Genomic DNA, 14,165 nt, shown 5'->3' on the forward strand with positions numbered 1-14,165 from the left:
AAGAGACAAAAAACTATTTAAACTTTATTGCACCGTAAAAGTTGCTACTTTCTACGAAAGTGACTGTCATCTGGCCTTCTAATACTACTGAAACACTGTGGTTTCCTCACAATCTTTTCCTTCACCAAAATAAAACTGTTATTGCTCCTCTACATGATGGGCCATCAAGGCCATCATATTGGTCCACTAAGATGGGCCAGCGTCTAGAGAGGGTAGTGGTGTCGGATGGCTTATGGCGCGGCGGGATGGCGATGGGATGGCCGCGGTGTCGGTTGTTCGTCCGCACATTAAAGCTAGTGGGCCAGCGATAGTGCGTACGCATCAACATGTGGCCCATTCCATAGTGCGTGTGCTCTCAACCATCGTATGGCCATCCCGCAGGTCCAGCGCTAGGCCATCGTGTAGAGGAACCATAACCATCGCATGGCCTTCTCGCTGGTCCAGCGCTGGGCCATCGTGTAGGGGAGCCATTACAATTATATCCTACATAAGTTCTGAAAAACTCATTGGTACGAGCCGGTTCTTAATGCTTAACCCGTGACCTCCGAATTGAAAGTTGCTCCTAAGTTGCCAACATGACAATAACCAAGCAAAGCAACCAAGCGTTGGTAACATTGATTGCTACCAACGCTTGCTTTCGCTTTCATTCAGGCTGATTAAACTGCATCTATCTCTTTCACAGGTAGCCGACCGTCTCCACGTAGACGTCCGCCGCGGTCTATCATGGCGGGAGGCGAACGACCGAATGAACTTCGTCGGTCCCAACGAGTTCCAGGTCAAAGAAGAGGATCCGCTGTGGAAGAAGTATATCGAGCAGTTCCAGAACCCGTTGATACTGCTGCTACTCGGTGAGTGCTGTCTCTTTCTCTCACCAGGTGTTTTATGCAACCGTCTTTTTCGCACAAGACCAGTTCGAGGTGAAAGAGGATCCGCTGTGGAAGAAGTATATCGAGCAGTTCCAGAACCCGTTGACACTGCTGCTACTTGGTGAGTGCTGTCTCTTTCTCTCACCAGGTGTTTTATACAACCGTCTTTTTCTCACATGACCAGTTAAAGGTGAAAGATGATCCGCTGTGGAGCGAAGATAGGTAGCCAATAGGCGAGGACCATATAAGTCGAGGATGCTAGAGTCTTACAGCCTTAGCCTTACTTGGTCCTACTCTACTTCATCTTATCTATAGTTGGTCAAACCAATTTGTCAGTCAGTAAGAACTAGGAAAACTATACTCGTCCTTTTCTTTTGGGTGGTAGTACTAGTGTAAGACAAAGATAGTATGGTTTTGAAGTGAGACAGTCCTCTGACAAACTATATTTTAATTTTTATGCAGACACAAATCCGTAAAGGCAATAATGAAAAGTGATAATAAAACGAGTGCTCATTCTCAAAATAATAGTGACATTTAGAAATGTAACACCTGAGAGTTGGAAGTCTGCCACTAACTATCGGGCTTTCAACACAGGTGTTGAACTGTTGGTGGTTATTGCTGAGATATTGTTGATATTTAGCAACTAATTTTTGGAAGTTATTGCAGTACAAGATCATGTTATCATGATAGAAATTAAAGAAAGAGAATCAAATTAAAAAAATAAATTAATAAAGTGCAGTTGTGATTATCTTCAAAATAGGCCATCTGGTTTCTGAAAGCTTTAGCTCTCCTATAGTGTCTGATTTTCTCTCACTAGGGGAGACCGAGGTGAGTTGTGACAGAGGAGAGTTGTGACATCGTAAATTTTTTGGAATCTACCTACTTATACTAATAACGAGCTCGCAATAGCGCGCGTTTGTTAGTTAAAGTTACTAACAAATGCGCACTGTTGCGAACTCGCTAACATTTAAATGGTTCCAAAAAATCTACAATGTCACAACTTACCTCGGTCTCCCCTACCGCTATTGTTTGAAGACTTTGAAGCCCCAAATTTATATGTGCGTATTTTCAGAACTGTCTTTGAAAAACCCGCCAAGTGCGAGTCGGACTCGCGCACGGAGGGTTCCGCACCATCAACAAAAAATAGAGCAAAACAAGCAAAAAAACGGTCACCTATCCAAGTACTGACCCCGCCCAACGTTGCTTAACTTCGGTCAAAAATCACGTTTTTTGTATGGGAGCCCCGCTTAAATCTTTATTTTATTCTGTTTTTAGTATTTGTTGTTATAGCGGCAACAGAAATACATCATCTGTGAAAATTTCAACTTTCTAGCTATCACGGTTCATGAGATACAGCCTGGTGACAGACGGACGGACGGACGGACAGCGGAGTCTTAGTAATAGGGTCCCGTTTTTACCCTTTGGGTACGGAACCCTAATAAAAAATATAATGTACGTGCGTAAAAATATTTTAGATTAGGTAACTAATTAATTAGTCTGGGAAAATAAATGTCAAACAACAATGCTAGTGAAAAATACTTTAATTATACTCTGCGGAGATTTTATCTTGAAAATTCGTTATATATTTTTAGAAACTTGCGGATTATCTTGGCATTAGCCCGGTTCGATTCCCGACTCACAACAATTAACTTTCTTTTATTAGATGTCTGAAATGTTTCTTCCGTTCCGTCTATCTGAAACTTGCTAAATAATAGTAGTGGCTCTATTTTTCAAATCTTATTAACTCATGTGATGTACGAGGAGAGGCTGAAATATTCGCGGCCTAAGCTAGAAAAAAGGGGAAAAAAGCTATGCTACTTTTTCCCCGCCTCGTTGGCAGTTTAAATATTACCGCCATTACTAACGATTATTAACCATTAATAATTAACATTTACTTTAATACTCTCTTTTATTTTTATTAGGGTTCCGTACCCAAAGGGTAAAAAACGGGAACCTATTACTAAGACTCCGCTGTCCGTCCGTCCGTCCGTCTGTCACCAGGCTGTATCTCATGAACTGCGATAGCTAGACAGTTGAAAATTTCACAAATGATGTAGGTATCTCTGTTGCCGCTATCGCAACAAATACTAAAAAATAAAATAAAATAAATATTTAAGGGGGGCTCCCATACAACAAACACGATTTTTTTGCTCTATTTTTTGTTGATGGTGCGGAACCCTCCGTGCGCGAGTCCGACTCGCACTTGGCCGGTTTTATTCTAAGGCCGCGAACTTTTCAGTCGGCCCTCGCGACAATCCCCAGCGACAATAATTTTTTTAAGATGTATGAAAGCTTGCAGCGCTTACGCTTGTTGTCTTTCGTGTTTAATTGTTAACGTATTTTCGGTGGTGACGCGAAGCGATATCATAGAGAAAAAATACATAGAGTGCTCACTCCATACATAAGTTTTAGTACCAAAAAGACTATTAGCATCTAGCATCGAGTAGCGGAACTATCAGTACTGCTACTTGACAATAGATGTCGCCACCGACCGGAAAGTCTTATGCTGTTGAGATAAGACTTTCCGGTCGGTGCTACATCTATTGTCAAGTAGCAGTACTGATAGTTCCGCTACTCGATGCTAGATGTAGACACTGAAATTAATAGTCTGAACTGATGTATGGAGTGAGCACTCTATGTATTTTTTTCTCTATGGCGATATTGAACTACGTCATGTGTCGGTCTCACTCCCTCTTTGGGTATTTCTAATTCATTGTTTCATTTTGAAAGGATTTTTAAGGGGTTCATGTCATGTCACGGTTTTATTCTAAGGCCGCGAACTTTTCAGTCGGCCCTCGTATGTTTTGATTAATAAGCGATCGAGCGCACTTGGCCGGTTTTTGCTGGTGGCTATGCATAATTTACACGATACATTAATGTGTGCATTGTATTTATATGAACGCTTATTATGCGTATTTTTTATAATACCTATCGCTATTAGCGAAATAACACCGGTGTGACGACCAACACACGTGCGTCGGCCAAAATCACAAACCTCGTAACTCCATTTTAAGGAGATTAGGGATTTTCTACTTTAGCGAATAACACATAAAGTCCACATAAAGCAAACCTTTCGAAAGAGATAAGAGGTTTGCTAATTTAGCCGCCCACAAGTAACTGGCCATTTGTGGACTTTATTTCTTTGTAATAAAGATCACATTAGGTCTGTTAAATGTGTAGACGCATGCGTGTGCCAATGACCCCGCGGCGACAGGTGATTATCATTATAACCTCCACTGACTTTAACTATGTCATTATCAATAAAATTATTAGGATTCGGTATTAATAGTGAAAAAAAAACTCTTGGAAAAAAGGCAGGGAAACCAATACGTAGGTACATGTATGTAAGAGAAGACAGACAGACAGACAGGCTGAACGAGAATTTGATGATAATGATGTCGTGAGAACTAGTATTAGGAATTTACCAGTTGCTCTCCGAGTCCGTACCATGAGTCACTGACAGTGTCATAACTGACATATACGCCAACGAGAACGTAATTTACTTTCTTTACCTACATCTCGCTCGCACTAATATGCGAGTACGAGCGAGATACATTGAAAGTAAATTACGTTCTCGATGGCGTTTATGTCAGTGCCAAACTGGTGGTAGCCACACCGGTGAACGTCTCGTGAGAGTGAAAATACCTGTGCGTTTAAAATACTCAGACTACATACATAGTTGTGCCGTTCTCGAGAATATTCTCAATTTACTATGGGAAATATTCTCGAGCAACGTTCTCTATACAAAAGGGAGAACGTTTTCAAGAACGATACAACTCTAGGCATAGCTTCTGGGTAGCGCTACCTCAGCCTCTTGTCCGGGAACGCTTATGCTCAGCAGTTCCTACTGCCTGTTCCTATATTCCTATATAGGTAATATAGGCCGGTGATGATGATGATGTACATACATACACACATACATATAATCACGCCTATGATGATGTATTAAAATTATAATGTTTGCAGTAAATGCCCCAACTTAAGTACCCATACTAGCTGTACAGAGAAGTGGATACTTATGTCAGCACAGATAAATCATAGTACTAGGTACAGAAGGTTCACTCTTTAACAAAACGCGTGTTTTACGACAAATATGACCGCTAGGTGGCGCAAGCGCGAGCAGGCGTACGTTCCGTAATCGGTGCGCGCCGTGCGCGGCAACTACTATGGCTAGACACCAAAATTGGTGTGGGCCGCATGTACTTGTAGCGACGCGACGAGATCGCGGAGTGTGCCACGCCTGTTCAGGGCAAAGGTTGGACATGTTAATGTTATTGATACGATCCATTAACAATAACAATAAACCTTTTTGATCCATGCCTCATTGTTTTATGTCATTGTTATGTGAGTGAGATTGACTGCATCTTCTCATAACACGAAGACACCACACAGCCACCACCGTCAGGCGTGTCTCACTCCGCGATTTCGTCGCTTTGCTACAGGTAGCTAAAAGTACATCCGTTCGGCCCCAATTTTGGGGAAAGCCATAAGCCGCCACCTAGCGGCCATATCTGTGCTGATCGTAACAGACGCGTTTTGTTAGATAGTGAGTCTTCTGTACTTAGTACTATTATTTATTCTGTGCCACCGTCCGCAAAAACACCACAGCTACAATCAAATAAGGGTTTGTCAAAAAATTTATTTTTGGTGCAAGCTTTTGTCGCTGACTGTACTTTTCTTACCACAGGCAACTAATACTCATCGAGACAATACTAAAATTAAATTTTTATTTCATTTAGGTGTGTAATTTAATTTTTAATTCTTTTTATTGTATGTAATAATTGTATGGGCTCCTGGCCTGAATTGAACGTTAAATAAAATAAAATAAAAAACCCGAAACAATAAATGGTGCAATAAATAAATGATTGATTGATTGATTGATTGATTGAACACAATTAGGTTGCGTTGTTTTATCACATAGTTCCTATGGTAACCTCCTGTCTCTATCATCAGATCAGCTCGATGGTACCATAATATTGCATTGTCAATTTGTCACCCGACTTACATATGTATGCAAATTTTCAGCTTCATTGGAAGTCGGGAAGTGGGTCAAATTTAACTCTCAAGATTTGACGTGTTGTACAAACATACTAACATACATACATACATACATAGATACATAGGTACTTTGCAATTTAATAAAAAGCTTGTAATATAATAAATTTTGATAGACTTGCTGTTAAATCAAATCTGTCAGGCACTAAGTTTTGCTGTCGTGACATGAGTCTGAGCTTAATGATTGTAATCCTGACTTGATGTAAGATACAGTGATCCTATCTCATCCCAGCTGACCCTTGAAAGGGTCAACCCTGGCTTTTGAGATTAGATGCAATGAAATATCCAAGGCAGGTAAGGGTACAGTCAGCAGCATTAGTTGCTAAGCGGGCGAGGTGTTCAAAATGACTTGAGCACCTCGCCCGCTTAGCAACTTCTGCTGTTGACTGTACAATATAGGTGAGTCTGAAAGGCAAGAAATTTATATTTGTATAGTGAATCCTCAAGCTGGAAACAAATTATCGGACGCGGCTGACGCGCGCGACATAAAAGTGTGCACAGTCAGGAACATCCAGCGCGCCAGATTTCTGTCGGATGTCCGAAGGCTTAAAGTCAGCACAAGGTTACGTCCACGGCTTACCTCCGATAGTTTGCACAGTTCAGTGTATATTCATTATCTAGATACCTATAAGTCGCGGCTGTGAGCCGCGTCCGTCAGCCGCGTCCGATAATTTGTTTCCAGCTTTAGTTTCGAAATTGAGCCGATACGAGAAAGTCCAAGGATTATGTTATGTTACATATTTGTTTTTGTTATCTACGATATGCATACCTATTTGTATTCTATCTATCCTCTGATTGGGACGTCGGCTGTCTAGTAAGTGTGATGAAAACAGTATTTTAGAGTCCTCATCAGCAAGCTCGATCCTCCATACAAACGTAGTTACGCTCTCTGTTACGTAGGGTAGACTTACAAGTATGTCGGTAGTTGCACATTTGCAAATAAACCAGTCTGCTATGGATCTCGATCTTTTATTCATCTAACATTGGCGCAGTCGAGTTTAAAATTAAATTTAAAGTACTTTACGCTTCGTTTTAACATGCCATACGGTAAAATAGAACCATTTTCGTTAGAATCTAATTGGGACAATTATGTGCGTCGCGTAAAACAGTTTATTAAGCTAAATGCCATAAGTGACGACCTAAAAGTGCCCACGTTGTTAACGGTGGTCGGTGGCGAGTGTTACGATTTACTTTGTGATTTGTGCTCCCCTGCCCATCCGGAGGACAAAGGTTTCGACGATTTGGTGGCCTTATTAAAGAAACACTTAGAACCGGAAAGATCCGAGATAGCCGAGAGACACGTTTTTCGGCAAAGGGTGCAACAGCAGGGTGAAAGCATCCGCGTTTACCTTCAAGGGTTAAAACATTTGGCTAAAACCTGCAACTTCGGAACCGGCCTCGAAGAAAATCTACGAGACCAATTCGTCTCGGGGTTATGCAGCGAGGATATGCGTTCTAGATTGTTCGCCGAGAAAGACATAGACTACAAGAGGGCCGTGGAGTTGGCCAGCGCGCTCGAGGCGGCGGAGCGGCACGCGCACACGGCGTGCGCCCCGGCCGGCGACGCGGGCGCCGGCCCCGGCCCCGGCGCGGCCGACGACGGCCTGCACCGCGTGAGCGCCGGCCGCGGGGCGCGCGCCCGCCCGGGCGGCGGCGCCGGCGGCGGCGGCAGCGGCGGCGGGCCACAGCGGGGCCCGTGTGCGCGATGTGGGAAATCCACTCATCCACCAAATAAGTGTCGGTACAAAAACTTTACGTGTGATTCGTGTGGCGTCAAGGGCCATTTAAAAGTTATGTGTGCGCGCAAAGGTGAGAGTGGCGATTTTTCCAATAAGAGGACGGCTAAAGGTCAGTACTTTTTAAATAAGAGTAGCGATTCGGACGATGACGATTGCCATTTCTATAATTTGGTCTCGAAGGGAGATAACGACGGACCGTATTTAGTGAAGCTATCCGTGAACGGTACTTTTTATAAATTTGAAGTTGATACGGGAAGTAAAATATCTGCAGTTTCGAAATTGTTTTATGAAAAACATTTGTCACATTTACCTATTAACAAAAATGTGTTGTTGTTAAAATCTTATATTAGTGATCCTATCGAGGCGCTCGGTTATATTGATGTAGATGTGATTTGTGGACAAAATTCGGCTAAACTTAAATTACATGTTATTGAAAATGGTGGGCCCCCGCTTATGGGTCGCACTTGGATAAGAAAATTAAAATTGTTGGAATATATGGAATGTCACAATATATCTGAGAGCGATTCGGTGGCACTACTGTTAAAAAAAGAGTATCCGGAGGTATTTGCGGAGGGTCTAGGTACTTTTAAATCGCGTATTCGTTTACACCTAACGGATGATGTCCCCGTGTTCGTGAAGGCGCGCGCGCTGCCGCTGGCGCTGCGCGAGCGCGTGGAGCGCGAGCTCGGGCGCCTGCAGCGGGAGGGCGTCATTTACAAGGTCGAGCGGTCGGATTACGGAACACCTATCGTCCCGGTTATTAAATCGAATGGTGATATCCGTATTTGCGGTGATTATAAAATCACAATAAATCCTATTCTCAAAGACTTTCATTATCCACTCCCGCGAATAGAAGAGATATTTGCAACGTTAGGAGGCGGTGAACAGTACACAAAATTAGACTTATCAAATGCATTCCAACAGTGTCTATTAGAACAAGAGTCTCAGCCGATGACGGCTATAACCACACATGTAGGAACGTTTGTTTATCAGAGAGTACCTTTTGGTATTAAATGTATACCAGAAAACTTCCAAAAAATTATGGAAGAGACTCTTAGCGGCCTGCCGTCGACTGCAGTATTTGCAGATGATATTTGCGTCACCGGAAAAGATAGGGCAACACATTTGGCTAATTTAAGGGCAGTTCTGCAGAGACTTAAAGAAAATGGACTCCGTATTAATTTCGATAAATGTCAATTTTTTAGAGATAGTGTAACTTACTTAGGGTATAACATTGATAAGGACGGTTTGCATACAGATACAAAAAAAATTAACGCAATAGTTGCAGCCCCGCGTCCCACCAATGTCACACAATTGAAAAGCTTTATGGGCTTAGTAAACTTTTATTCCAAATTCTGTTCAAACATGAGTGACATACTTAAACCGTTGTATAATTTATTAAAAAAAGATGTTGATTGGGTGTGGAGCAACGATTGCGATATTGCGTTTACCAAAATCAAGAAGGTGTTGTGTAGCGCACCCGTGCTGGCGCACTACGACCCGACGCTGCCGCTGGTGCTGTCGGTTGACAGCAGCGCGTACGGGCTTGGCTGCGTGCTGGCGCAGCGTGGCAAAGATGGCCGCGAGCGCCCGATCAGCTGCGCTTCGCGAACGCTCAGCGCTGCGGAGCAAAACTACTCGCAGCTGGACAAAGAAGCTTTAGCTATTGTTTTTGGGGTAACAAAACATCACCAGTTCCTGTATGGCAGGCGCTTTATACTTCGTAGTGATCATAAACCCCTCAGTTACATTTTTGGTAAAAATAAAGGCATTCCAGTCACAGCTGCGAGTAGATTACAGCGTTACGCTGTCACGTTGTCTGCTTACGATTTTAGCATTGAATTTGTAACGTCTGTACAGAACTGCCATGCCGATGCGCTGTCTCGTCTTCCTTTGCCCTCGACTGGCAATCGAGCTGAAAGAGAGGACGAGGCAGGCAGTTATCTAAATTTCATTCAAAGAAGTTTCCCACTCAGTTTTAAAGATATTAAAACCGAGACCGCGCGAGACCCAGTTTTGAGTAAAGTTATAGGGTATGTCATGTTCGGTTGGCCGAAAACTGTAAGTGATGATATGCTAAAATCATTTTTCATTCGTAAAGACAGCATTCATATTGATCAAGGATGTTTATTATGGGGCTATAAAATTATAATACCCATGACCTTGCAAAATGACATTTTAAAGGAAATCCACGAGGGGCATCCGGGGATCATTAAAATGAAACAAATTGCGCGTAATTATGTTTGGTGGGGGACGCTTGACGCAGACATCGAGCGAACGGCGCGCGAGTGCGACGCTTGCCGCGCGGTGCGCCCGGCGCCGGCGCCGGCGCCGCTGCACTCGTGGCCGTGGCCCGAGGAACCCTGGTCGCGCTTAAATGTCGATTGGTTAGGGCCTTTTAACAATAAATATTATTTGATCGTTATTGACGCGCACTCTAAATGGATAGAGGCGGAAAAAGTCAACAATACTTCTGCGTCAACAGTTATATCTTGTTTTAGGAGAATGTTTGCGCGTTTCGGTCTGCCTAAACGGGTGGTATCCGACAACGGACCGCCCTTCAGTTCACTTGAACTGAGGACATATTTTGAGAAGAATGGTATAAAACAAACCCTAACTCCGCCCTACCACCCGGCAAGCAACGGGGCAGCCGAAAATGCTGTGCGATCCGTAAAACGAGCCTTAAAAAAGGCAAACGTTGAAAACGAAGACGCAGAAACAGCCTTGAGTAGGTTTTTGTTCAGTTATCGCAACACGGAGCACAGCACTACCGGACGAGAACCGGCGGTCGCGCTACTGGGGCGGCGGCTACGTGGACGCCTAGACCTGCTGCGGCCTGACGCTGGTGAAGTCGTGCGCGAACACCAGGTCGCCAGTGAGCAACGCCGAGCCTCGCGCCCACGCCAAGCTACCGTTGGAGATCCGGTCCTTATCAGAGATTATACCAAGCAGAATAGAAAATGGGCGGAAGGGGTTGTTATAGACCGCCAGAGCCCCGTATCATATTCTGTTAAAACAGGAGATGGCCTGGTACACAAACGGCATATTGACCAAATGTTACAGGATAAACGCAAGTCTCGGTTTTCTCTTACTAAAGTCCAAGATCCTGTGGTGCCAGATGACGGACAACGAGAAGTTATCGTAAAAGAGAGCATAGTGGATGAGTGGCAGCTTGCAGAAGAGGAACCGGAGTCGCACTTGCCCGCTGTAAAAAGTCCAGTTCAAAACGCCGACTGTAAAGTGGGGCCCTCTTCGCCGCAGGTCGAAGGTCGAATTAAGCGACAGGCCGCTTTGCGTTGCATAGAAAAATTACAAAAAAAGTAGGTAAATGATCTAGTTACTTAAGTACTAAATTTAATATACACTCCGCAAATAACTTCAATACCTAATATCTAGTACCTATTTCATAATAATAAGTAAAGATAAGAATGATAGATTGCATAACTTGCATAAGTGTGTCAACACAACCTTGAACTTCATCCATATTATCGATAAGGAAAATCATGTAAAAAGCAATAACTTAGCACCTGTGAACCTTATGTCTTTGAAATAGGGTTTACTTATTGTCAGTTGACAATGGGGACGATGGTACAGTTAACAAGATCTTTAAGTTAAGACAGAATTCCATTATTTTTGTTAACTTACGCTAAACAAATATACCTATTGTATTTACAATATATTGTATAAGATACTATGGTGGACTTTATGTACCTACACCAAATATTATGTACCTAAATCATAATAGATATGTATAATAAGTACCTGCGTCCCGATATACATATGACATTGTTTATGTTTATTAGTAGTGCCATTTTAATTAGTTAAATTGAACATGGCCTTAGGTATATGAGCATGTAGCTTCTTGTAGTTACAAATCATAACTAGTTTAGGTATAAGTTATTATTGTGAAATGAGAGGGAAGTGTTACGTAGGGTAGACTTACAAGTATGTCGGTAGTTGCACATTTGCAAATAAACCAGTCTGCTATGGATCTCGATCTTTTATTCATCTAACAACTCATTCATCTATTTTAAAACGACTAGTTAGATTGCTCTGAAACTGTACTTACAATAGGATAAGGTATATATATATCTAGTTCGGTAATTAGTTTATATAGCTTCAGATACTTACAATATACTTAGAAAATACAGCGAATTTAAGTTTTTCGCACAAAGCTCTATATATCTCGTTTGTTTTATAAACGGCGATATTCACCTCAAAATTGAGATCGGGCTCAGCTCCTGTTTCGTCTTAATATTATAGATTTTAAACTACGCCAGCCTTATACCTCTCACGTTTTATTAATTCATATTGCTTTCAGCATACGTTCATGAATAATAACGTACCTACTCTAATACGTTGTCGGTAGTAATTTAGGGCAATCAGCAAAGTGGTGACACAGCATAGCTAATATAGCGATATATATCTTGGTATGTATGATTACTGAAAATTTAGCCCATCAAAGTATACTGTATTGTGTCTTTGACCGTATTTTTATTGGAATGTTCACATAGCTGCCTTAAGAGTCACACGAACTTAAAATTGCAACAAACAAATTAGAGAGAGTAGAAATTTTACATACAAAACTTCTACTAGCTCTATTTTCTTCGTATAACAAATATTAACAACGGAAACTACATATACAGACATAGATATTAGACATATGTGACGTTATCTATGAAAAGGGACCTTATTGTTGATGGCGGTTACGCCATTATTAACGATGCTCCGATATAAATACAATGCCGCGCGACGCTGTGCGGCGTAAGCGCCATCCACAATAAGGTCCCTTTTCATAGATGATGTCCCATATATTATGTAGATATATGTACGAGTATACGTTACGTAAATCTTCATGCCAAGTTTCGTGTTATTTAAGCATGTCGTTTTAAAATGAGAGAATAACTTCGATTGTAAGTATGGGAGCGGCTTATTGGGGGCGGGTTCGTGTGACTCTTAAAATGAGGTCGAAGGGTCAATGATATGGCGTATTCGAGGAAAATCGAAAATAAAACTGACACGCTATAATTTTGTATACTTCCGAATGTTTTTTAATCACAAAAATGGACATCTAATATAATGAAATTATAGGTATTTAGAATTATAAGTAAATAAATCTGTAGTGTCTGGAATATAATACTCTATAATATACGTTACTGAGTATCATACTCGTTAGCTCAATAATATATAAATTATATAATAATACCTTTCGGCACCGCGTTTCACATTTATGGTTGTCAATACATACATCATGATAATAATACACTATTATTGAGTCTTCACGTGTCATTTAGATGACAATGAACAGACATACTTAATGGAATAACATGACGTATTGTTTAGAATTTAGATCATAGCTTACGCTCAGTGAATCTGAAAATTGAAACTGTATGTGTTTACTATTTGAAGTTATGGTTATTTAGATTATAGCTAAAAATAATCATGAAGTTATTTACTACTTTGCTACTCCGCCAAATAATAAATAGCATTATGACCAAGAAATTTGATTTCTGTTACCATAAAGTTGTAGCGAGTTTCCAGATATTTCGGCACCGTAAAAGTACTAAGTATATCTGCTAGTGTACCTATATCTAGTAACATATATCCACTGCCACGAAAATTGCCAAAAAGGTTCAAGACATTATATTTATTTGCCTCCCTAACTCCATGCCAAAAGTGATTTCACGGTATGTTTCGCACACATGTTTAAGGATATAGGAAACAGCCGACTTACGTAAAGCTATGTTTGCTTTCAGAGCCCGTACCATGAGTCACTGACAGTGTCAAAACTGACATATACGCTACCGAGAACGTACTTTACTTTCTATACATCTCGTTCGCACTAATATGCGAGTACGAGCGAGATGTATAGAAAGTAAATTACGTTCTCGATGGTGTTTATGTCAGTGCCAAACTGATGGTAGCCGACTAGCCGTACAGGAAACAGCCGACTTATGTACAGCTATGTTTGCTTTCAGTTGCCTCGAAATACACTCGAGTCTCTGTGAAGTGTTTCGTTATTCACATATACAACAGTATGTACATACAGCAACTCTCTTAACTATCCATCGGTGGACCTTATGCCTTTTGTAATAAGGTTTACCGATGGACAGTTAACAGTGTGGGCGATGGTATAGCGGGCGTATGGGAAAACAAAAAGGGGTAGCTCATAGCGGAGCTGTATGAAAAGTTATGAGTAGGTAAACAACCTAGTAGAGATAGCTCTACTATAGCTACCTACAATACCTACCTAAATCTATCTGCCAAGACGAGACAAAGGGCAAAAGGCAGTGCATGTTTTTCTCGGCACGTTTCGTCGTATTTTCGAACCCTCGTAGTTTCGGCTTGGATAATGCTAGAGAGCTGACATTTTTAGTATACCATGTAGTTCGTAGACTTATCAAAAACACCAAGTTTTATTAGGCTACCTATTATATTTTAGATTTTATAGATAGATACTTTACTACACTAATTTATTATATTATTCTATGTTAGTTTGCGCCCG

The 14,165-nt window shown here is 41.5% G+C and overlaps 1 protein-coding gene across 1 annotated transcript in view; it reads left to right on the plus strand.

The window, feature by feature from the left end:
* The window catches only part of LOC134652025 (calcium-transporting ATPase type 2C member 1), a 63,308-nt gene that overhangs the window by 14,777 nt on the left and 34,366 nt on the right, over positions 1-14,165 (plus strand). Inside the window, exon 3 of the mRNA XM_063507178.1 lies at positions 683-848. Coding sequence (XP_063363248.1) covers positions 683-848 — 166 coding nt within the window. The remainder of the gene's footprint in view (positions 1-682; positions 849-14,165) is intronic.

This window comes from Cydia amplana, chromosome 11 (assembly GCF_948474715.1).
Source record: "Cydia amplana chromosome 11, ilCydAmpl1.1, whole genome shotgun sequence".
Taxonomy (NCBI): Eukaryota; Metazoa; Arthropoda; class Insecta; order Lepidoptera; family Tortricidae; genus Cydia; species Cydia amplana.